The sequence below is a fragment of the Gigantopelta aegis genome, chromosome 1, assembly GCF_016097555.1.
Source record: "Gigantopelta aegis isolate Gae_Host chromosome 1, Gae_host_genome, whole genome shotgun sequence".
In the NCBI taxonomy this organism is placed as follows: domain Eukaryota; kingdom Metazoa; phylum Mollusca; class Gastropoda; order Neomphalida; family Peltospiridae; genus Gigantopelta; species Gigantopelta aegis.
This window is the reverse complement of record NC_054699.1, coordinates 34,124,670-34,150,876: the sequence shown is the minus strand read 5'-3', so window position 1 is coordinate 34,150,876 and position 26,207 is coordinate 34,124,670. Positions and strand designations below refer to the sequence as shown.

Genomic DNA, 26,207 nt, shown 5'->3' with positions numbered 1-26,207 from the left:
AAAACAATTTATCTCAATTTATCACAAATTGTAACTCCTACGTCAATGAAAGTTGGTTTATGATTGCACCTGTGTATGATCATAACAATGCATTTGAAACAAAGTAACAATGCATTTGAAAAAAAAGATAATTAAATTAAAAATATATGGATTTGTTTTTAATTTAATTTTTTAAAGTTTATTATTATTAAATCATTTTATATATTTTTTAAAACATGCATTAAGATGAATATCTATGGATGCAACTATCAGCGTCACCGATTAAGTTTACGATAGGCGAGATATTTAACTCTGCGGAAATGTTGTTGATAGGTATACATCAATATATATATCTCCATGATCTAGTGATCAATGTATGCAGTAGAACAGTATTTACCTCACGTGTTCTATATTAATGCTAAAGTCTTGTGTTTTATATTTACTAGTTAAACAGGAGAAAACAAATATTTTTAATTGTTAGACAACACCCAAACATATGGAATTGTACGGCTGTCGGAGTTCACCGAACGATTAACGGGATTTACCGAAAACTTAGTATTCACGAAAACCAACGGTAAGGATATATTTCTGGAAACAAATTGTAAGGAATTATTATATTCTGGATTCACGTGTGTATATTGATTTGAACGTAGTTGTTATAAATGTACACGGACACACACAATGCCACTACGCTTTATAGAAGTTACAATGAATTACACTATTCTTTGTTATAAAAGTAAACAAAATGTCTCTCACTTTAGGTGCAGGTATGAGTTATAAAGAGTACTCTATACTTTGTGTTACACAGAGTACACACATAATGTCATTAAAGGGACATTCCTGAGTTTGCTGCAATTTTTAAGAGACTTTTTAACGATTGTAATTACATATCAAATATATTTTCTACATAAAATATTAGTGGCTGTATATTAAACGTGTTTCTGATCGTTTTAATATTTGTACTAGGTTAAATTTCATTTTATTTTCTAAACTATTTTTTTTCGTACATACGAAATTACTTGAAGATAAAATCCAGTTTGGGCTTCTTACAAATATTAAGACGACCAGAAGCACATTGAATATACAGACACTGATATTCTAAACAAGAAAATATATTTAATATGCAAGTTTAATCATAGAAATATTTTATTAGTCGGAAACATCTTAGAATGCAGCAACCTCAGGAATGTCCCTTTAAGCTTTGGATACAGGTAGGAGTTATACAGAGTACACATACAATGCCACTACGCTTTAGGTGCGGATATAAGTTCAATAAATCAACCATTTGACTCGTACTTACATCCACTGAAGATTCAAGCACGACTGTCTTGGGCACATCCTCCGAAATGCCCCGGTGGATATATCCAATATATAGGAGTTATAAACAATACACTGTGCTTTGTGTTAAAAAAGAACACACATACAATGTCCCTACGCTTTAGGTGCAGGTAGATATTACAAGGAGTACACTACAAAAAAAGAGAGTTTGTTTTAAGTTTGTTTTGTTTAACGACACCACTAGAGTACATTGATTTGTTAATCATCGGCTAGTGGATGTCAAACATCTGCTAATTTTGTTTCAATAGTAGCAAGGGATCTTTTATATGCACCATCCCACAGACAGATAGCACATACCATGGTCTTTGATATACCAGTCATGGTGTTGGAACAAGAAATAGCCCACACTACAAAAAATATAATATGCTTGGTGTTACAGAGAACACATACTGTTACCACGCTTTGGGTACTGGTAGCATTTATTAAGAGTACATATGAGAAACAGTACACTATGCTTTTGGTTATTATGGAAAGAGAAATGTACACTATGTTTTAGTTAAGGAACTAATTAGAAAGAGTACGCTCTGTTTTGGTTAAGAAAACAGATATAGTTCACTATGTTTTGGTTAAGGAACTAATTAGAAAGAGTACTCTCTGTTTTGGTTAAGAAAACAGATATAGTTCACTATGTTTTGGTTAAGGAACTAATTAGAAAGAGTACTCTCTGTTTTGGTTAAGAAAACAGATATAGTTCACTATGTTTTGGTTAAGGAACTAATTAGAAAGAGTATACTATGTTTTGGGTTAAGGAGATAATTAGAAATAACACAATATGTTCTGTGTTAAGGAAATAATTAGAAAGAGTGCACTATATTTGGGTTAAAAAGAATTAAAAAGAGTACACTTCGGTTTAGTTAAGGGAATAATTAGAAAGAGTACACTATATTTGGGTTAAGGAAATAAGGAGAAAGATTACATTATATTTGGGTTAAAAAGAATTAGAAAGAGTACACTGTGTTTTGGATCAAGGAAAGAATTAAAAAGAGTACACTGTATTTGGGATAAGGAAATAATTAGAAAGAGTGCACTGTGTTTTGGGACCGGCCTCGGTGGCGTTGTGGCAGGCCATCGGTCTACAGGCTGGTAGGTACTGGGTTCGGATCCCAGTCGAGGCATGGGATTTTTAATCCAGATACCGACTCCAAACCCTGAGTGAGTGCTCCGCAAGGCTCAATGGGTAGGTGTAAACCACTTGCACCGACCAGTGATCCATAACTGGTTCAACAAAGGCCATGGTTTGTGCTATCCTGCCTGTGGGAAGCGCAAATAAAAGATCCCTTGCTGCCTGTCGTAAAGAAGAGTAGCCTATGTGGCGACAGCGGGTTTCCTCTAAAAACAGTGTCAGAATGACCATATGTTTGACGTCCAATAGCCGATGATAAGATTAAAAATCAATGTGCTCTAGTGGCGTCGTTAAATAAAACAAACTTTACTTTACTTTTTACTGTTTTGGGTTAAGGAAATAATTAGAAAGAGTGCATTGTGTTTTGGGGTTAAGGAAATAATTAGAAAGGGTGCATTGTGTTTTTGGGTTAAGGAAATAATTAGAAAGAATGCATTGTGTTTTTGGGTTAAGGAAATAATTAGAAAGGGTGCATTGTGTTTTGGGTTACGGAAATAATTAGAAAGAGTGCATTGTGTTTTTGGGTTAAGGAAATAATTCGAAAGAGTCGCCTACACTATGTTTTGTGTTTAGGAAATAATTAGAAAGGGTACAGTGTGTTTTGGGTTAAGAAAATAATTAGAAAGAGTGCATTGTGTTTCTGGGTTAAGGAAATAATTAGAAAGGGTGCATTGTGTTTTTGGGTTAAGGAAATAATTAGAAAGAATGCATTGTGTTTTTGGGTTAAGGAAATAATTAGAAAGGGTGCATTGTGTTTTGGGTTACGGAAATAATTAGAAAGAGTGCATTGTGTTTTTGGGTTAAGGAAATAATTCGAAAGAGTCGCCTACACTATGTTTAGTGTTTAGGAAATAATTAGAAAGGGTACAGTGTGTTTCTGGGTTAAGGAAATAATTAGAAAGGGTGCATTGTGTTTTTGGGTTAAGGAAATAATTAGAAAGAATGCATTGTGTTTTTGGGTTAAGGAAATAATTAGAAAGGGTGCATTGTGTTTTGGGTTACGGAAATAATTAGAAAGAGTGCATTGTGTTTTTGGGTTAAGGAAATAATTCGAAAGAGTCGCCTACACTATGTTTAGTGTTTAGGAAATAATTAGAAAGGGTACAGTGTGTTTTGGGTTAAGGAAATAATTAGAAAGAGTGCATTGTGTTTCTGGGTTAAGGAAATAATTAGAAAGGGTACAATGTGTTTTGGGTTAAGGAAATAATTAGAAAGAGTAGCCTACACTATGTTTTATGTTTAGGAAACAATTAGAGTACACCATGCTTTGTGCTGAGGAAATAATAAGAACGAGTACATCATACTACGGGTCAAAGAACGAGACACAGTGGACTGCAAGCCCCTTGGCAGACAGAGGTGTTAATGTTCGCTGGTGAAAATATTGAAAGCTTTCCTTGCTCATAAACAATTAAAATCCTTTATCTTTCGACAGCCTGATGCTTATGTACATCAAGAGACTATCCTCCATTAAACTATGTTTTCTACGAATGGAGTCTTCATAATGACAAAGACTGCCCATCTATCTATCTATATACACACACACACACACACACACACACACACACACACACACACACACACACACACACAAACACACACACACACACACATACATACATATATATATATATATATATATATCTGATGGGCAGTCTTTGTCATTTATATATGATATATTTTTAGAATACCAGTGTCTACGTATTACTTCCTAATACGTTCGTACGTACGAAAATCGTATGCATTAAGACATTAGTTTGAAGCAAACGTTGTCACAACCTGAAATATCCTTAATCTTTTTTGTTTCTTCCAGGTACCATGCGACGGAACAAGTTGATACTTATGTTTCTTTGTTTGATGTGTGTTATTATCGTTAACATAAACAACATGATGACATCCGTATCACACGAGTCGGACTCTTTATTTGAGAAATCTGAGTCACAAACCGGTGACTATTGGAGAAACAGTTTGCTACTGGACGTTAGATTCGGGAATAAAATTCCAATGGAAAAACAATTGTTTACTAACAACCGAGTCAAAGAAAGAAGTAGTGCTGTCCAAGACAACACTGTTCGAGTTAATGAAGTAGACAAGATACTGCATAATGATGTAGGATACAGAATTAACGAAAGTAACGAAAGTAACCCGGACAAATATATTCTCAACGTGCACCCGCGAAATGAGACTGTTCACAAAGCAGACGACACTAACCGGAAGTCCGGTGATACTCAAAGTGTTGATCAGAACGACGAATTTCCGCCATTTGTGCCTTGGAATCCAGATGATGGAATAGGTAAGGAGAGAGAGAGGGAGAGGGAGGGAGAGAGAGAGAGAGAGAGAGAGAGAGAGAGAGAGAGAGAGAGAGAGAGAGAGAGAGAGAGAGAGAGAGAGAGAGAGAGAGTGGAGGGAGGGAGAGAGAGAGGGGGAGGGAGGGAGAGATAGACACACACTGAGGGAGAGAGAGACAGGCACACACACACACACACACACACACACAGATAGAGAGACAGACACACACACACACACAGATAGAGAGACAGACAGAGAGCGAGAGAGAGAGAGAGAGAGAGGGGGGGAGAGGGGAGGGGAGAGAGAGAGGGAGAGGGAGAGGGAGAGAGAGAGAGAGAGAGAGAGAGAGAGAGAGAGAGAGAGAGAGAGAGAGAGAGAGAGAGAGAGAGAGAGAGAGAGAGAGAGAGAGAGAGAGAGAGAGAGAGGGAGGGAGGGATACACACACAAAGAATCACCCAGAGAAAATAGTTTTTAATTATTTTAATATATCACGTAATAGCATGCTATACATGTATGTTATGTATATATACAAGAAACTGTTCTGAAGCAATACATTCTATGTTAACCGTTTCGGTTAACATAGAATGTATTGCTTCAGAACAGTTTCTTGTTTCTTGATAAGAGAATAGAGGGGTTGGGATTTTTGTCATCATTACACTTAGTTTGTATTGTTTTTGTATTAAAATTTAGTAACAGTACCGATACCGTTTTCGTTTTTTGATATACATGTATATCACTCGGATTATCGTTGGGTTTATTTTCTGCTGGGGTATCGTTCATTCATTCATTCATTCGTTGGCTTTAATTATATTGTCACAAACGTCCCCGTGTACCAGTTCATGTTTGCTTTTACATTTTAGGAGAAAATAACCAACCCTGCTACATGGACCCGAAGGAACTTTCTGCGCATGACAGGAAGTTATATGATGAAGGCTTCGCCAAAAACTCTTTCAACCAGCTGATTAGCGACCGGATATCGGTAACGCGAAGATTACCCGACATTCGTTCACCAGTGTACGTTTCGTTGTGCAATACCCAATACTCTTTCAAAACTCTTAAGACACCACAACATCATTAAATTTGCCGTGTCCTGATCATTAAATTAGAAAATGTTTTATTTAACGACGCACTCAACACATTTCATTTACGGTTTTATGGCGTCGGACATATGGTTAAGGACCACACAGACATTGAGGAAGGAAACCCGTTGTCGCCACGTCATGGGCTACTCTTTTCGATTAGCAGTAATGGATATTTTATATATGCACCATCCCACAGATAGGGTAGTACATACCACGGCCTTTGATATACCAGTCGTGGTGCACTGGCTGGAACGAGAAATAGCGCAATGGGGCCACCGACGGGGATCGATCTTACACCGACCGCGCATCGAGCGAGCGCTGTACCACTGGGCTACGTCCCGCCCCCAAATCACATGGATGACAATATATGTGGCTAACAATGCTACATGCAACGTTCCAATCAACATATCACACAGCATGAATATAAATACTACCGCCCTTCGCCATTGCAATAAATCTGACAAAATGGGAGTTAAAGGAACAGACCTTAGTTTCAACCCGTGAAAATTAACACTAAGTTTATTTTTTCTACAAACCTGTAACACATTTGGATAAAGTTACAATTGAGTGAAACGTGAGTCTGTGACTTTGCAATGGTGAAATACCCTCTAAAAATAGATAAAAGCTTGACTCCATAACTGTTACTTCTCAGACGCACGTGCGTTTTTAAAAATATGAGAAATACATTTTGTGATATTAAAAACACCAGGATGACCAGAAACACTTCGAATGTACGGAAATTGATAATCTAAACCATAAAATCTAAGTAAAGTATGATTTCAGTTATCAAAATGGCTATAATAGTCAAAGATATGCCTTAGTGTTTAAAAACTAGGGTATGTCCCTTTAAGCTGCTCGTTACAGACATTACATAACGGGTAGCGTCTTTGTCTATCCAAGTTCCGCACAAAAACTCATATTATATTTACTAGGCTTCCACACATTTCAAGCACAATGGTAGATGGTACACTGGCACTAGTTCAAATTAATTACTTGAATTTATTCGTATTACTGGCCAGATGAAAGAACATTTTATGACAACAAACACTGTCATATGTATCACAAATGATAGCGTTAGCTGTGTAATGAGAAGTATGTGAACTACACCCTGTAAACACCCTGTGTAAACCAGTGAGATACTAATGCCTTAAAACATGTTTTATTTTTATAAAATAACTAATTTGTAATGTAAAACTGAAGACTGATTTAGCTTTTAGTTTTTTTTAATAAATAAATAATTTGTAATGTAAAATTGTAGACTGATAACCCATCCCGTACGTATTGGTATGGTTCGCTGTACTGCGGCCACTAAAATAGACTCGCCCGATATTTTTAGAATTTGAATGCTCCCAAATAACGTTATAAAAAGCGAAGTGTGATTGGTCAATATTTAAATTATTATTTACAGACGAAATGTTAACTTGGACATTGGAGATTACGCAGTGTTGTTAGCAATCTGATTAAAATTAGTTCTACTGGTCTAAATAAGGCATTCGTAATTCACATGAAACATGTCGTATACCCTCAGGATAATTCGGAATGTTTTCAAATTATTTTCAAATCACTGGCATGATTCTGCAAGTAAGGTTTTGATTGGTGGACATGAGCTCCAACTGGCTGCTGTTAGATCCACATGTAATAATGCAGCTAATTTTAATTAGTTTGAGAATAACCAAAATAATGTTTGACATCCATTAGCTGATGATTAATAAATCAATGTGCTCTAGTGGTGTCGTTAAAACAAAACAAACTTTAACTTTCATAAATGTAATTTGTCCCTGATGATTATTAGATCAGAAAAAAACACCCACCGAAGTTTAAAACCAAATCGTAAAATGTTTATTACAGATTATTCCCAAAATTATGAGAGTTTTATTTACAACATCCTCAAGTTTTTTACGATTGGCTGGTGATAACATTATGAAACAACCACTATGAGAATTTCTGTAGAAATGACCTCTACGAGGGGTTCCTGAAAAGTATTAGGTCAAACTAGCAAGGAAATCAGTTATGCAAATAAAACGTTGCAGATAGTAGTGCTAGGCTCCGACTACCAACTGCCAACACAAAGTTGGCCAACTTCCTTCTCTCACGACTTCTACGACTGTCCAGTTGCTAGTCTGAGCGCTCTCACAACTCGATTCTCAACGTATAACCCATTAGTTGTTAATCTAAGTCGGGAGTTGGGGAAATTACAACTCGTTTCGTGTGACGTCGCCTTTATAATTGTATACAAAACTGGATCTGGTTTCAGTCAGAAAAACTGACTAAGTGCGACTCTAGGGTATTTTTATGTGGACGAATTTATTGTGTATTTTCTGATGCATTTATGTATTTCATTTTCAGATGCAAATCCCGAATATACACGGACTTGCCCGAGGCTAGCGTGATCGTAGTTTTTCGGAACGAAGCTTGGTCGGTACTACTGCGCACAGTTCACAGTATTCTGAACCGAGCTCCGCCACGTCTAATTAAAGAAATCATTCTTGTCGACGATTATTCCGATTATGGTAAGCTACACGTTCAAAGCGATCAACTAATAATATAATATATATTTGGAAGATTCCGAAAAATCCACAAATCTTGTGCAATATACAGAATATTGAAACTGAATAAATGAATGAATGAATGAATGAATGTTTAACAACACCCCAGCACGAAAAGTACATCGGCTATTGGGTGTCAAACTATGGTAATGCAAACAAACAAGGTGATGATCAACATCAATATAAAAATTCAAGATTTAAACAAAAACTGTGTAAAGAACTGTGCAAAAATACAAGTATCACAGATAGATACTGACTTTTACTCAAAATTTCAATTTGTGCTGTATTGGCCATTCTCAAAGAGAATGTTACACCCCTGCAACACGGTGAGGTTACAGCACGCGCAGGGGTATTGGAACTGATGCAAATATTCGCATTGGTCCCCATGTTTTCTGCTTTCAACATCGGGTAAGTCCCCCACCTCCATTTCCCTAAAAACAACAACAACAACAGCAGCAGCAACAACAACAACAACAAAAAACCCCAACCCTCCCCCCCCCAAAAAAACAAATAAAAAAAAAACTAAAAAACTTCCAAAAACAAAAAAGACCCTCCCATTCTCCCTTCACTTAAACTCGCATGTCTATTGGCTTTTTTTCTTTTTCATTTTTAAAATTGTTTTCTTCCTTTCCACTTTTTTGTTGCTATGTTTTAATTAGCCGAGAAGTGGGCCACGGGACGACAACGATAATAATGTTAATTTTTATTAATAATAATAATATTATTATTATTAGGTTCACACACTATAATTTTAACAAGGTATTAAATTTAAGGGCCAGCTGGGCCCAATTTCACAAAACATCGTAAGTCTAGTTTTGCACGTAAACGTAAATCTACGACAAAACCACAATTCTTATTACTATTATAGTTCAACAAATATAGTTAGATACACACATATTTCATTTTCTTTTGTTCTTTAAATGCTCCATCTTCCGTAACGATGTAATTTCCCGCGTGAAATAGATGTCAAACACGTGTAAGTGAATGTCCGTATAACTGCTAGTTGCAGACGTCAACTTACGATGATTTGTGAAATAGGCTCCAGATGTAAATTAGCTTAGCGAGTGTCCGTAACAAAATGTGTTCTCATGTATTCTTGTAACAATTAACTTCCCCCTTGTTATGAGTACATTTAAAGCAAAACGTAGATGCGGATCCAAGGGGAGAGAGCTGGGGATCATACATATTCATACATTTGAACGTGGGGATGTTTTAATTCTTCTGTCATATTCGCCATATCCTACAATTTGACGTTGACCTTTTTACTAAAACTTACTAAAACATATTATATATCGGATATATCACGATACATCTTCACTAAATCGATGCATCGTATTGTGGAGTTTGTATGGCGATATATCAATATCGGTACCATGCTGCCATATCGATACATCTCTAGTTATAACGCAATAGTCGTGTCACTATATGATAAATAAGTTAATGTGTTAATAGTGTGTGGAATCTGTGTCATTGTAATGGTTTTTTCAAGATTCCTGTCTGAACAAAATGTAGATAAAATCTAACGAAAAATAAGGGTAGGAGAGCAATTTATCGTAGTTGTTAACATTTTGGTTCGGACTTTAACTTGTAAATGTTCGCTAAATCGATATATCGTCCCTCCATTGTATGATAAATAAGTTAATTTGTAACTGGTTTTTTGTTTGTTTTGTTTGCTAGACTTTCTGAAGGAGCCGCTGGACAGGTACATGAAGAAGTTGGACAAAGTTCGGATTCTGCGCACTGAGAAGCGCGAGGGGTTAATTAGATGCAGGCTTTTGGGGTACGGCGTGGCGCGCGCTCCGGTGCTCGTCTTCCTGGACTCGCACATCGAGTGTTTCCCAGGTACCAAAATAAAGTTTATTTTGTTTAATGACACCGCTAGAGTACACTGATTTATTAATTATCGGCTATTGGATGTCAAACATTTGGTAATTCAGACATATAGTCTTAGAGAGAAAACCCGCTACATTTTTTCATTAGTAGCAAGGGCTTTTTTTTATATGCACCATCCCACAGACAGGATAGCTCATATCACGGCCTTTGATATACTAGTCGTGGTGCACTGGATGGAACGAGAAATAGCTTTACCACCGGCCTATGTCCCGCCCCTTGGTACGAAAATACATCATAGATAGGACAATACATCATAGATAGGACAATACATCATAGACAATACATCATAGATAGGACAATACATCATAGACAATACATCATAGATAGGACAATACATCACGGATAGGAAAATACATCATAAATAGGACAATACATCACGGATAGGAAAATACATCATAGATAGGACAATACATCATAGACAATACATCATAGACAGGACAATACATCACGGATAGGAAAATACATCATAGATAGGACAATACATCACGGATAGGAAAATACATCATAGATAGGACAATACATCACGGATAGGAAAATACATCATAGATAGGACAATACATCACAGATAGGAAAATCATGACGGATACGAAAATACATCATAGATAGGAAAATGCATGACAGATACGAAAATACATCACGGATAGGAAAATGCATGACAGATACGAAAATACATCATAGATAGGAAAATACATCACGGATAGGAAAATGCATGACAGATACGAAAATACAGGAAAATACTTGACAGACACAAAAATACATCACGGATAGTATTAGGAAAATGCATGACAGATATAAAAATACTGGAAAATACATGACAGACACAAAAATACATCACAGATTTCAAAATTACATCTACATAAAGAAACGTCCCCCCCACAATCAAACCTTTTTTTATTGTATTAAATTTTATAAAATCATACATAGTGTGGTTTGCCTCTCCCCCAGTAGTGAGTTGCCCCACCCCCAATATAAAATCCTGGCTACGCCAGTGTACTCACACTCGCAAACAGACTCCACTGAACCATGTGTCACGAAATCATATGTAACAGTTACTAAACAACGTGTCACCGAATCATATTTTAAAGTTACTGAACCACGTATCACTGAATCATATTTTAAAGTTACTGAACCACGTATCACTGAATCATATTTTAAAGTTACTGAACCACGTATCACTGAATCACATGGGGCGGGACGTAGCCCAGTGGTAAAGAGTTCGCTTGATGCGCGGTCGGTCTAGGATCAATCCTCGTCGGTGGGTCCGTTGGGCTATTTCTTGCTCCAGCCAGTACACCACGACTGGTATATCATAGGCCGTGGTATGTATTATCCTGTCTGTGGGATGGTGCATATAAAAGATCCCTTGCTGCTAATCGAAAAGAGTAGCCCATGAAGTGGCGACAGTGGGTTTTCTCTCTATATCTATGTGGTCCTTAACCATGTCTGACGCTATATAACCGTAAATAAAATGTGTTGAGTGCGTCGTTAAATTAAACATCTCCTTCCTTCCTTCCTTCCGATTCACATGTAACAGTTACTGAAAAACGTGTCACCGAATCACGTGTAATAGTTACCGAATCACGTGTCATCGAATCACATGTAATGCTACGTGTCATAGAATCACATGTAATGTTACAACGTGTCATAGAATCACATATAATGTTACGTGTCATAGAATCACGTGTAATGTTACGTGTCATAGAATCACGTGTAATGTTACGTGTCATAGAATCACGTGTAATGTTACGTGTCATAGAATCACCTGTAATGTTACGTGTCATAGAATCACGTGTTATTTTAAAAAAAAATTATTCCTCTAACAAATGAGTTTTCTTATATTTTTTCTTATTTATTTATTTATTTATTTATTTTATTTTATTTATTTATTTATTTATTTATTTATATTTATTTATTTATTTATTTTATTTTATTTTTTAAATTGAATTTTGTTTTCACGCAGGTTGGCTTGAACCTCTGCTGGCTCCAATTCACGAGAACCCGATGACATCCACGGTTCCAGTGATTCAGCAAATTAATACAAATCATTTTAAAATATCTACAACAGAAGGACAGGCTGTGGGAGGTTTCGACTGGAATGGCCTCACCTTTACCTGGGACTGGAATCTGAAAAGACTCCGCTATGTCATGAAGTAAAGTCGTTATTGGTTAACACATGCACAGCGGACCAGTGGAGTCGGTTGTGGGGAGGGATGGGGGGAGGGGCGTGGTCCGTTTGCTCCTCACTTTCCCCTGTTACTCTGTTCAGAAACCTGGAAATGCCGTATTTTAACATCTGAAATTAGTTGTGTTTTTTTCGGGGGAGCATCGCTCGACACCCCCCTCCATCAGGATCAGACCCTCAAATACATGTATTTGCATCCCTCGACACCTCCTCCATCAGGATCAGACCCTCAAATACATGTATTTTCATCCCTCGACACCCCCCTCCATCAGGATCAGACCCTCAAATACATGTATTTTCATCCCTCGACACCCCCTCCATCAGGATCAGACCCTCAAATACATGTATTTGCATCCCTCGACACCCCCTCCATCAGGATCAGACCCTCAAATACATGTATTTTCATCCTTCGACACCCCCTCCATCAGGATCAGACCCTCAAATACATGTATTTTCATCCCTCGACACCCCCTCCATCAGGATCAGACCCTCAAATACATGTATTTGCATCCCTCAGGGGGCGGGACGTAGCCCAGTGGTAAAGCGCTCGGCTGATGCGCGGTCGATCTAAGATCGATCCCCGTCGGTTGGCCCATTGGGCTATTTCTCGTTTCAGCCAGTGCATCACGACTGGTATATCAAAGACCGTGGCATGTGCTATCCTGTCGGTGAAATGGTGGATATAAAAAAAATCCCTTGCTACTAATGGAAAAATGTAGCGGATTTCCTCTTAGACTTGCTCAAAACGTTTGACATTCCATAGCCGATGCTTTATAAATCAGTGTCCTCTAGTGGTGTCGTTACACAAAACAAACATTATTTTTCATCAACCAGACCATCGAATTGACAGTGCCCCCACCCCAGCCCCACCCGTCCCCAACTTTTAAATACACTCCACGAGCTCTAAAACGTAAGAAACAGGGCAACGGTCAGTGACGTAGGAAATAAAAGTTTTCAACAGAAACAACCAAACTGAAGATATTCTTGGGTAGGGTGGAGGAAGCTTACCCATAGACGTGAATTAAGTACCTCTTTGACCCCTTCTGAGACAGAGACAGTTAAAGGGACATCCCTGAGTTTGCTGCATTGTAAGATGTTTCCGACTAATAAAATATTTCTATGATTAAACTTACATATTAAATATATTTTCTTGTTTAGAATATAAGTGTCTGTACATTCAGTGTTTCTGGTCTTCTCAATATTTGTAAGCACCACAAACTGGATTTCGTCTTCAAATAATTTCGTACGTACGATTTGTTTTTGATTTTTGTTTAAATAAAATGAAATTTAGTACAAATATTAGAACGATCAGAAACAGGTTTAATATCCAGCCACTAATGTTGTATGCAGAAAAATATATTTGATCATATGTAATTACAATCGTTAAAAAGTCTCTGTTAGTCGATAACATCTTAAAAAGTGCAGCAAACTCAGGAATGTCCCTTTAAAGGTAAAGTTTGTTTTGTGTAACGACCCCAATCTAGAGAGCACATTGATTTTTTATTCATCGGCTATTGGATGTCAAACAGTTGGTAATTTTGACATTAGAGAGGAAACCTAGTAAATGTTTTAATTAGCAGCAAGGTATCTTTTATATGCAAAATCCCACAGACAGGATAGCACATACCACGGGCTTTGATATGCCAGTCGCGATGCACTGGCTGGAATGAGAAATAGCCCAATAGGCCAACCGACGGGGATCAATCCTAGACTGATCGACCACATCTCAAGCGAGCGCTCTAACTCTGGGCTACGCCCCCCCCCCCCCCCCCCCCCCAAGAGACAAAAAGAGAGAGAGAGAGAGAGAGAGAGAGGTGGTCATGAAGTAGGATAAATGTTTACAGAATTGAGAAACAGGAAAATTGTTCACCGGGGTAACAGGCGCGTGAGCAAGGGGAGGATTTCAGAGGTCGGTAAATACATTTTCTTAGGGAACATGTGTCGATCCCCCGTATTAATATCAGTACTTAAATATATAATATGAATAAACCTGGCAAGTTTAAAACCGTGCTATTAATAACATATTATATGCAATAATACTTATATAAACGTCGCTTGCAACAGTCTTAGACCCAATCCTGCCAAAATTCCTGCGCATGCGCCTGGTTAACCAAGAGGAAAATGTTTTACTCTGTTATTAAATAGGGCGATTGTTCAAGAATTTCAAAATATTTACTTGGTGATGAAGTAGATTAATGCTTTACCGAGTTACGAAATAAAAAAAAAAATCGCTTATTTGTGAAGTAACAAATTTGAGCAGTTAAACAGGTTGCTTTGAGTATTACTCAAGGAAGACAACAATAACAAAATATATGAATAACCGTTGATAAATTTGATAATTTCTAAAACAACTCTTTGAAAATTACGAATCCTCTTCTAGTTGTACATACGGCCTTACAGGGACAATCTTGAGTTTACAACCATCGTAAAATGTTTCCGACCAATATAGCATTTTCAATGACGTAACATACAAATTAAATACATTTTCTTATTTAGAATATCAGTGTCTGTATTTAGAAGGTGTTTGTTGTTGTCCTAATGCTTGTAATAGCCGAAACCGGATTTTACCTCCCAATAATATCATACATACGAAAAACATATATATCACGAATTAAAGTAAAAACTGAGTGCTACAAACATTAGTATACGACCGCAAACACATTCGATATACAGATACTGGCTTTCTAAACAAGAAAATGTATTTAGTATGAAATAGTAGTCGCCAGCAAGGCTCTGTTATTGCAAACATCTTACAATGGCTGCAAACTCAGAACAGTCCCTTTAAAATATATGTATATATATATATGTGTGTTTTAATTATTTGTTGATGTTTTCCGCTAGGTCTCCCACAATGCCCGGTGGATTGTTTGCCATTGACAAAAAATATTTCACTAAACTCGGAACATACGATCCAGGTTTAGACTTTTGGGGAGCTGAGAACTTAGAGCTGTCGTTCAAGGTAAGAACTGTCAATCAAAATTAGAGCTGTCATTGAAACTAGAACAGTCATTCAAAGTTTAAACTGTCAATCAGTTAGAATTGTAAAGCGAAATTAGAACTGGCAAAAAATAACTGTCAAAGTAAAGTTTGTTTTGTTTAACGATACCACTAGAGCACATTGAATTATTAATCATCGGCTATTGGATGCCAAACATTTGGTGCATTGAATTTGCATGGTGCTATTGGATTATAATGAAATTTGAGTTAGTTAGAATTAGGGTTAGGGTTAGCATCAGAGTTAGGGTTAGAGTTAGGATTAGGGTTAGGATTAGGGTTAGGGTTAGAGTTTGTGGGTAAGTTCATATTTCATTATCTAATATCACCATGCAAATTGAAAACATCAAGGCGGGGTGGGGGGGGGGGGGGGTCTTTGTTATTGTTGATGTTATAGTTACTGTTATTGTTGTTGTTGTTAATGTTGTTGTTGTTGTTGTTGTTGTAGGTTTGGATGTGTAATGGCAGTATAGAGATAGTACTATGCTCTCACATAGGTCACATCTTTCGTGTTAAAAATCCTAATAAGTGGCCGGAAGCTAAAACCGGAAATCGTCTGCCAGTGACAATCGCAAACGCATTTCGAGTGGCAGACGTGTGGATGGACGAATACAAGGAATACGTATTTGAACGCTTCCAGATGAAGGTACCATAAATAAAAATCATCCGGATTTATAACTCCGGGTTTTACACCAACCCAGCAATCCGGATTTTATACGTACCCAGTAGTCTAGGTTACATACCACCATTAATTACTCCATGCAGTCCCATAAACTTTGTAGCAGCAGCGATCGTTTATATATATATATATATATATATATATATATATATATATATATATATATATATATATATATATATATATATATATATATATGTCTGTGTGTGTGTTTTGGGCACCTTCCTAGGGCCGTGAGATTGTAAAAATACATAGTACAGTGGTAATCATATGTTAATTTGCCATACACCACCGCAATTCACCGTGCAATATCTGGTGTCGGTCCCAAACCGTGTAGGGGACCGCTCTATAGTCCAAACGTTCAATGGTCCGAAGGTTCAATAGTTCGGGGTTAAGTCTATAAACCTTCGGACTACTGAACCTCAGTGGCGTAGCCGGGGGGGGGGGGGGATTACACTTTAAATCAGCTTTGTTTATTGTTTGGAGAACATTGTACCTTTTCGCTTATTAATAACATTAAAAAGGTTCCTGTGTCATATCCCACTACTCGATATCATTATTTGCTTGGATGCCAGGTGCCCCCCCCCCCCCCCCCCCCCAATACAAAATCCTGCCTACGCCACTGCTGAACCTAGGGTTATGTTTCAGACCATCGAACCTTCGGACTATAGATCTATAACAGCTGTGTCATACTCATAAAATAAAACAGCCAGTCGGGTCTATCCGACGAACACTAAATAAACACAGGTGAATGGTTAAATAAACTGCGGTGTGAAACCCCGTGCAGCCATTTTATCTCTGTCGATTCCTTGAGCGTTAATTGGCGGATTACTTTTATGTTCAATCAGCGGCGACCGGTCAAACGAAGCAATTTGCCTTTACTTTTTACATTTGGTTCAGAATTATGACCGTCCGGTTCCGGAAGCTGAATATCTGGATTAATGAATAACTTTACTGAGTGGTCGTTTCGTTTTGCAAAAAAAAAATGTCCGTAAGGTGAGGTTTCCGTACTACTGGAGTCCGGACTAACGAGGTTCCACTGTATATGATTTATTTATAGGTTTTTCTTCCATAGTGTATTCAAAGAACTCAAGACATCAAGCTATGCTTTTGTCATTACAACCAAGCAAGCAAATGACAGTTACAAATGTATATTAGGCTCATGACCGGGTTGGTCAACTCGCCGATCTCGTGACTTCCACCACTGTCCAGTTGCTAGTCTCCTACAACCGATTAGTTGTTAATCTAAGCACACCCGTCGTAAGTCGGTAGTGGGTGAAATTTAAACACAGTTTTAACTGTCAAGTTGGCCAACTCTGTCGTGACTGTTGATAGTGTGAGACTATGATTTCTTTGGGTATTTTCGGGGGCGTATCCTAGTGGTAAAGCTCTCGCTTGATGTGCGGTCGGTGTAGGATCGATCCCCGTCAGTGGGCCTATTGGGCTATTTCTCGCTCCAGTCAGTGCACCACGACTGGTATATCAAAGGCCGTCGTATGTGCTATCCTGTCTGTGGGATGGTGCATATAAAAGATCCCTTGCTGCTAATCGAAAAGAGTAGCCCATGAAGTGGCGAAAGCGGGTTTCCTCTCTCAATATCTGTGTGGTCCTTAACCATATGTCTGACACCATATAGCCATAAATAAAATGTGTTGAGTGCGTCGTTAAATAAAAAAACCCATTTCATTTGTGTATTTGTTGTATTTGTATCTCGCAGGATGACAATGGATTTATTTGATGGGTTATTTACATGTCATATTAGAGACTAACGAGAGATTTTTGTTATTTATTTATCACATAACTTTTAAAAGTTAAAGTTTGTTTTGTTTAACGACATCACTAGAGTACATTCATTGATTAATTAATCATCGGCTATTGGATTGACGCAAGGGAGTAAAAGCAGCCCGACCAGGGTCGGTAGTGGGCGGTGGGCTTGCTTTTGGTGTTATTGAAGTTGCAGATGTCCCGTAGGATTAAGCCAAATAGAAATTATTGCATATTTTTTAAAGGAAAATTTGACACGTACGTAAAAACTAATTTGGTTGGTTTGACTTAGTTGATCGAAGGGTAGCTCACTTTTGGCGTATTTAATTGGTAGTTTATATTTATACGGTGACTATGGAGTTTGATTGGTTAGTTATATTTACATTTTTACATGGTGACTTTGGAGAATTTGAATTGTTATTTCACGGCGGAGGCGGAGGCGGGGGCTTGGTAGGGTATTTAATTGGTTATTTATATTTTGCAGGGTGACTATGGAGATATTTGATTGGTTATTTATATTTCGCAGGGTGACTATAGTGATATATAACTGGTTATTTATATTTCGCAGGGTGACTATGGAGATATTTAATTGGTTATTCATATTTCACAGGGTGACTATTGTGATATTTGATTGGTTATTTATATTTCGCAGGGTGGCTATGGAGATATTTGATTGGTTATTTATATTTCGCAGGGTGACTATGGAGATATTTGATTGGTTATTTATATTTTGCAGGGTGACAATGGAGATATTTGATTGGTTATTTATATTTCGCAGGGTGACTATGGAGATATTTGATTAGTTATTTGTATTTCGCAGGGTGACTGGAGATATTTGATTGGTTATTTATATTTCGCAGGGTGACTATGGAGACGTGTCCGAGAGAAAGAAACTTCGTGAGAGTCTGCACTGCAAGAGTTTCGACTGGTACATGAAGAACGTTATGCCTCACAAAAAAATTCCCAACGACACCGTATATTCAGGGGAGGTAAGCCAGCACTGAAAAAATATTTCCCAACATTACTGGGTATACTTTAAGTTATATGCAGAAAAGGTCAATATATTTTAAGTTATCAATTCATATGAAAAAGTTAATGCATTACAAACCTATAGTTGTGAAGTACAGACATGAAATAGTTAAATTAATGTGTTACAGACATGGAGTTTTAAAATATTAATTTACAGTGAAACCCATCTATACCAGACCCCATAGGGACCAAGTATAATGTCCGGTTTAAAAAGGTATCCTGTTTATAGAGGTTAATTTCTGTACTGATTTTTAAAAAAGGACCGTGAAAAGTGTTCGATTTTGGGGAATTCTGGTTTACAGAGGGTCCGGTTGTGAGATGTTTCACTGTATATGATTTTTTTTTTTAATGTACCGGGTATTCTATACTCTGGGTTTCGAGTTAGTATTGACTACATGTAATCTGTGTTTAGAGCAGTTTAGATGGGGTGTGGTGACCTTACACTGGGCTCCCCCCCAAAAAAACAACAACACACATTTGGATAGCGTTATAACAGAGAGAAGCTAAAGTCTGTGATGTTTAAACAGGGAAATATCGTCCAAAACTAGACTAAAGCTTGTCGCGATAACCATTTTTCTTCAGACGCACGTTCGTTTTCTGAATTATGAAAATTGCATTTTGGGGTATTGAAAAACCTGGATGACCAGAACCACCTCAGATGTACGAAAATTAATATTCTGAATAATAAAATGCAAGTACTTCTTATTTGAATGATAAAAAAAATGGCTTTAATAGTGAACAATACGTCGTATTGTTTAGAAACTAGAGTCTGTCACTCTAAAGTAACAGATATCGAATATTTCAGCTAGAAAATTTAAACGGGTTGTTGGAGATAAGAGAATAAGCTTATTAATTCAACAATTTATTTAAAGCTTATAACAACAGACTTTGTAGATGTAATTTGACACATTTTGTAATATTATTGTTATGATTATTCTATTCCACTTTGTCTTATCCGAGGTAGGGGAGGAGAACTTGTTTTATCATTACCCCACCCTAAAGCACCCTATATTTGATTATACTCTTTCAGATTCGAAGTGTAGGGTTCGCCGAATACTGTGTTGACAGCATGGAAAAAAAGGATAAGAAACCGGCACTGTTTGGATGTCACGGACAGGGAACCAATCAGGTCCTCGCTTACATCATTCACTTAAGCCTGGTTACCATAAAATGTGTAATATATCACCTATTGACGCAGATTGACGTAGACCAAAGAAATTTTATGGGAACAGTCGCAAGACGGTGTTACGGATCGGGGGTGGGGGGGGGGGTGGGGGTGGGTGGTTGAAACCATAGGTGTACAGGTTCCCATTTTTGAATGGAGGTAAGGATGGTGGTAGGGCAACACTCTCTCGTACTTTTATAGTTGAAAGTTGTCCAACTTTGTAAACATGTGTCAGAGTGTCTTCATTGATCTGTAAAATACAGTTTATAATGTTTAACAAACATGTGTCAGAGTGTCTTCATTGATCTGTAAAATACAGTTTATAATGTTTAACAAACATGTGTCAGAGTGTCTTCATTGATCTGTAAAATACAGTTTATAATGGTTAACAAACATGTGTCAGAGTGTCTTCATTGATCTGTAAAATACAGTTTATAATGTTTAACAAACATGTGTCAGAGTGTCGTCGTTGATCTGTAAAATACAGTTTATAATGTTTAACAAAATCATTAGAGCAACTTCATTTGTTATAATCATCGGTGTTTTGATACATAGTCTTTGAGGAAACCTGCTACATTTCCCCACTTTCCTACACATTTGACAGCACACACACACACACACACACACACACACACACATAGACACATACAGACACACACACAGACACACATACACACAGACACACACACACACACATACACACACACAGACACACACACATACACACACACACACACACACACACACACACACTCACATACACACACACACACACACACAGAGGCACACACACACACACACACACACACACACACTTCCCATGGTGTCTTGATCTTTGGTTGCTTGTATCATGTCTACCAGGTTTTGTTTTGTTTTTTTGTTTAAAATTAAACTTTATTGTCAAGTTTCTTTTTTTGAAGAGTATGTATATATATGTGTATGTGTATGTGTATGTGTATGTGTATGTGTATATATATATACCAGACATGGGGTACTGGTTGGGACTGAACAAAACTCTACAATCAGACAATTGGTCCACTGAGGTGATTCGATCCTTCGCTGCAAGCACCTCACTGAACTCATCGATCTGCGTCGGTGACAGGTTTTATGGAAACCAGGCTTTTAAAGTTATAGTCTCAAACCACCCTCCATAAAGTTAAACACTTTATTTTGTTGAACAACACAACTAGAACATATTGATCAATTAACCATTGTCTATTGGATGTCAAACATTTGAAGCATGCTACAATTTCCACTAGTTGCAAGGGATCATTTGTATGCACTTAACTACAGTCAAGGCAGCACATGTCACAGTCTTTGACATACCAGTTGTAGGGCAGTGGATGAGACAGGATAACCCCCAATGAGTCCAACTGCTAATGCGTTTGAGACGAGTGCTGTGCTGACAGAAATAGATTCTGTTGAACAGATTGTCAGTCTTCTGATTTTGTTTCACAAATCACATCAGCAGTTTTAATATTTTATAGTATATTGAAATTCGTTTTCCTTATTCTTCAGTTTTGGCAGATCACAAAAACAGGACAGATACGCCAGGAGCCCACATTTCTGTGTGTTGTCAGAGGGGACATAAGGAAACAGGGCAGTGAGTGTGTTACCAGGAACAACCAGCCAGTGTGGAAGTATATGCAGGTAAGGTAACAATGTCTCCTAAATTGTAGATGTATCATGTTCCACTCATTATGGTCATCATCATCATCGTCATCGTCATCGAAATGATCATCATCATCATCACCATCATCATCATTGTCCTTGTTATCATCATCATTATCATCATCATCGAAATCATCACCAAAATTATCATCATCATCACCATCATCATCACTGTCATCATCATTATCGTCATCGAAATCATCATCGTCACCATCATCATCATTGTCCTTGTCATCACCATCGTTATCATCATCATCGAAATCATCATCATCATCATCATTATCATCATCATCATCATCACCAATATAATAACTACCACCACCATTGCCTCCACATTGTCACTTTTATGACCACTACCACCATCATCATCGTCATCATCATCATTATCATCAACATCATAATCTTCAACATGTCATCACCATTGGTCTCAGCTTTGTGATCATCATCAATTTCATCATGATCATCATTATCGTCATCATTATCATCATCATTATTGTCATTATCATTGTCAACATCATCATCATCATCATCATCAGAAGCAGCAGCATCATCGTCATCAGTTACACCACTGTTATGAATCAACAGACACCATTAGTCCAATGGGGTAATAAAATGAGGAATACAATTCTAATCATAATGGGCAATTCAAATATTGATGCACAATGAACTCCATATTGATGCACTGATATATCATGAAAACATGGGTCATTACTGCACTACGAGTTAGAGATGTGTCTCCAGGGCCGTACCCTGACAAAATCCGGGCAGGAGGGGGGGGGGGGGGGGGCACTACTTTCTATAAACAAATGAAATACTATACAAATTAAACCCTGAGATGTGTATGCTCTTTTCTGGAGTAAAATATTGATGACCTATAGTATTATGTTTACTATTGTTGATTCAGGATGGGTCACTACAATTCAGGGATGTGTCTCACTGTTGATGACCTATAGTATTACGTTTATTATTGTTGATGCAGGATGGGTCACTACTACACTACGAGTCAGGGATGTCTCACTATTGATGACCTATAGTATTGTGTTTATTATTGTTGATTCAGGATGGGTTACTACGACTCAGTATTGATGCCCTTTAATATTATGTTTATTATTATTGATTCAGGATGGATCACTACTGCATTACGAATCAGGGATGTGTCTCAAAGCGAACAAGGATAAAACACTCACAGTAGCAAAGTGCGACAACTCTGTCGAACAAAGATGGATTGCTAAAAAGAAGAAAAAACATACCAGAACTATATCCGATGGAACATTATGACGAACATTTTATCATTTATTTTCCAGTTAATTTATGTTTTTGAATAAAAACAATTTGAAATCATGTGTCATGTTTGAAATTTTGTCAAGAATGAATGAAATTCCATGTTAATAGTCTTATATTTACTCCTTTTTTTCACTTCTGTAGGTGATATGTTGCGGTATGAAAAAATGGGTGTAGATGACTGAAAGATGAATGGGGGGGGGGGGGGGGGGTGTCGGCGCTCGGCATAAACATAATCATTGGTTACTTGGTGGGAGTATGGAGGTGGTGGGTGGTAGAAGGGACTTGCTTCCTTTATTATAATCGTAGATGCTTTAGAAAGCATGTGTAATTGTCCACAACTGGCAGCAATATAGGGCAGGGCCCGTGGAGTAGTGTGTATATGTGTATATGTGCGTGCGTGTGTGTGTGTGTGTGTGTGATGTCGGTGCGAAAATTTGAATTTTAGGCCCTCCTGTTCTGTCAGACCTGAAAAAAATATTAGTCTTTTACACCATCACCACCAGAACTGTTTACGTATGCAAAACTGAAACACCTTTTGACCTCACCATCTAGGATTTCCCTTTGAACCTCAAGCGAGCACTGGCTCATGGTCATACATCCAACTCATAACCCAGTATTTCATATATCTCAACGATAAAACCGTCAACTACACGATGCAGAGTCGAATGGGCGTTTGGTAAAATAGTGGTTGATTCCCTGAATCTCTATATAGTGCCTCGTCTTTAGGAGGACAGCCACTCCAGAGGAGATCCTTTACTGCAGATGTCGCCTCCCTTTGCACCGCCACAAAGAGGACTGCCACTCCCTGACTAGTTTACTATTTCAAACCTAGCACCGGACTCACTTGAATAAGTACATAACTGGCTAATTGTATTAATCGACACAAATGGTCTGTCACTGCTTCCCTCCACATGCCTTTCCCCACCACTCCCCGCGCCCACCTCCTCTTAGATGTGAAGATGTCTTCTTCCTCTTCTCTTTCAAAAGCTACTTTAGTCCAATATATAGGATTTATATAGCTGGGTTTTTTTCCCCATACAGCTCCATACAGCTTGGTGTGAAGGGGCGTCACGATGGGCCTTTCAAATTGTGATGATGTCTAACAGTCACTCCTCGCCACATGCCATTCCCCACCACTCCCCACCACTCCCCATGCCCCCCCTCCTCTTAGATGCTTTCAAAAGGTACATTAGTAGTCCAATATATAGGATTTATATTATATATATAGCTGGGGTTTTCCCCCATACAGCTCCATACAGCTTGGTGTGTAGGGGCGTCTCGATGGGCCTTTCAAATTGTGATGATGTCTAACAGTCTTTACTATTTATTTTAACTCTGAAGTGCTGCCTTGTCTGATGGGAAATGCATATAAAAGATGCCTTGCTGCTAATCAACAAAATGTTGCCGCTTCCTCTGAAAACTATCAAATGATTGACATCCAATAGCCGATGATTAATTAATCAACGTGCTCTACTTATGTCGTTAAACAAAACAAACTTTGCTTAACTGACTCTGGGCGTGTGTGCGAGACGTAGCCCAGTGGTAAAGTGCTGGCTTGATGCGCGGTCGGTTTAAGATCGATCCCCATCGGTGGGCCCATTAGGCTATTTTTCATTCCGGCTAGTGCACTACGACTGGTATATCAAAGGCCGTGTTATGTATTATCCTTTATGTAGGACGGTGCACATAAAATATCCCTTGCTACTGATGAAAATACGTAGCGTGTTTCCTCTCTAATACTATATGTCAAAATTACCAAATGTTTGACATCCAATAGCCGATGATTAATAAATCAGTGTACTCTAGTGCTTTCGTTAAACAAAACAACTTTCTTTTTACTCTGGGCGTGAGCTGGTACGGAGATGCGAACCCAGTAATTATGGACTATAAGTTCAATCATTCAAACACTACACCACCAGGCGCGTGTTCCTGGTTGGGCAGGGATCGAGAGTTGTGCGACAGCGATCTGTAAAAACAACAACAAACAAAACAAATGTTCGCTCACCACAGTACACAGAAAAAGAAAGAAAGAAAGAAATGTTTTATTTAACGACGCACTCAACACATTTTATTTACGGTTATATGGCGTCAGACATATGGTTAAGGACCACACAGATCTTGAGAGGAAACCCGCCGTAGCCACTACATGGGCTACTCTTTCCGATTAGCAGCAAGGGATCTTTTATTTGCGCTTCCCACAGGCAAGATAGCACAAACCATGGCCTTTGTTGAACTAGTTATGGATCACTGGTCGGTGCAAGTGGTTTACACCTACCCATTGAGCCTTGCGGAGCACTCACTCAGGGTTTGGAGTCGGTATCTGGATTAAAAATCCCATGCCTCGACTGGGATCCGAACCCAGTACCTACCAGCCTGTAGACCGATGGCCTAACCACGACGCCACCGAGGCCGGTCACAGTACACAGAGGCGGAGTTATAATGTTATAATTATATTAATTAAAAAAATATATTACGATCCATCTGCAAACCTCCCCCAAAGTTCCCTCGGCATTCTGCCTCATGCCATTGCCCCCCCCCCCCCCAATGGATTTTCTGGATCCGCCACTGGTACAGACACACCACATCCCAACCCACCGCATAATTTCCTGCACATGCGCCTGACCACGGAGTTCGGCAAGTCTTCAGTTTTCACAATATGCACTTACTATTGTGGATATCGGTAATCGACAGGGCAGTCATTATGTACAACACACGTGTCGCCCCACCAGTAGCAGCACATGTTACGACTCTTTGAATACTATAGATACCCAGCAACAATAAGGACAGACTGTCGTGTCGCTACATGTAGGACGGAATGCCGTGTCATTACATGTAGGTGTTCGTATAGACTTTTATCAGGTAAGGTATTTAATTTCAGTTTAACATGCTCACTTTTTGTGGTCGCCGTCAGATGCCACGAAGAAAAGAATTTGAGCGAGTGCAATCTTTACGTGTTTCCGTGGTGTCGTGGTTAAGCCATCGGACATAAAACTGGTAGGTACTGGGTTCGCAGCTCGGGTACCAGCTCCCACCCTGAGTGAGTTTTAACGATTCGGTGGGTAGGCGTAAGACGTCTCTCACACTAACAACCAATCACTAACTGTCATGGACAGAAAGCCCAGATATCTAAGGTGTGTGTGTCCAGGACAGCGTGCATGAACCTTAATTGGATATAACCACGAAAATAAGTTG

General features: G+C 38.2%; 1 protein-coding gene across 1 annotated transcript; it reads left to right on the top strand.

The window, feature by feature from the left end:
• Window positions 1-391: 391 nt before the first annotated feature.
• On the top strand, window positions 392-23,072 carry LOC121374079 (polypeptide N-acetylgalactosaminyltransferase 13-like). Its single transcript, XM_041500993.1, has 12 exons — window positions 392-553; window positions 4,251-4,730; window positions 5,587-5,740; window positions 8,155-8,318; window positions 10,032-10,196; window positions 12,208-12,397; window positions 15,271-15,388; window positions 15,872-16,069; window positions 18,727-18,855; window positions 19,926-20,024; window positions 21,579-21,710; window positions 22,854-23,072. Exons 2-12 carry the CDS (start codon window positions 4,256-4,258, stop codon window positions 23,007-23,009), a joined length of 1,980 nt encoding a protein of 659 aa, XP_041356927.1. The 5' UTR covers window positions 392-553; window positions 4,251-4,255; the 3' UTR covers window positions 23,010-23,072.
• Window positions 23,073-26,207: the final 3,135 nt, after the last annotated feature.

Coding starts and splice junctions, on each gene's coding strand:
- LOC121374079 (XM_041500993.1), top strand. CDS start 4,256: ATGCGACGGAACAAGTTGATACTTATGTTTCTTTGTTTGATGTGTGTT. Junction 5,741..8,154: donor CCCGACATTCGTTCACCAGT/GTACGTTTCGTT, acceptor TTTCATTTTCAG/ATGCAAATCCCGAATATACA. Junction 15,389..15,871: donor ACTTAGAGCTGTCGTTCAAG/GTAAGAACTGTC, acceptor TTGTTGTTGTAG/GTTTGGATGTGTAATGGCAG.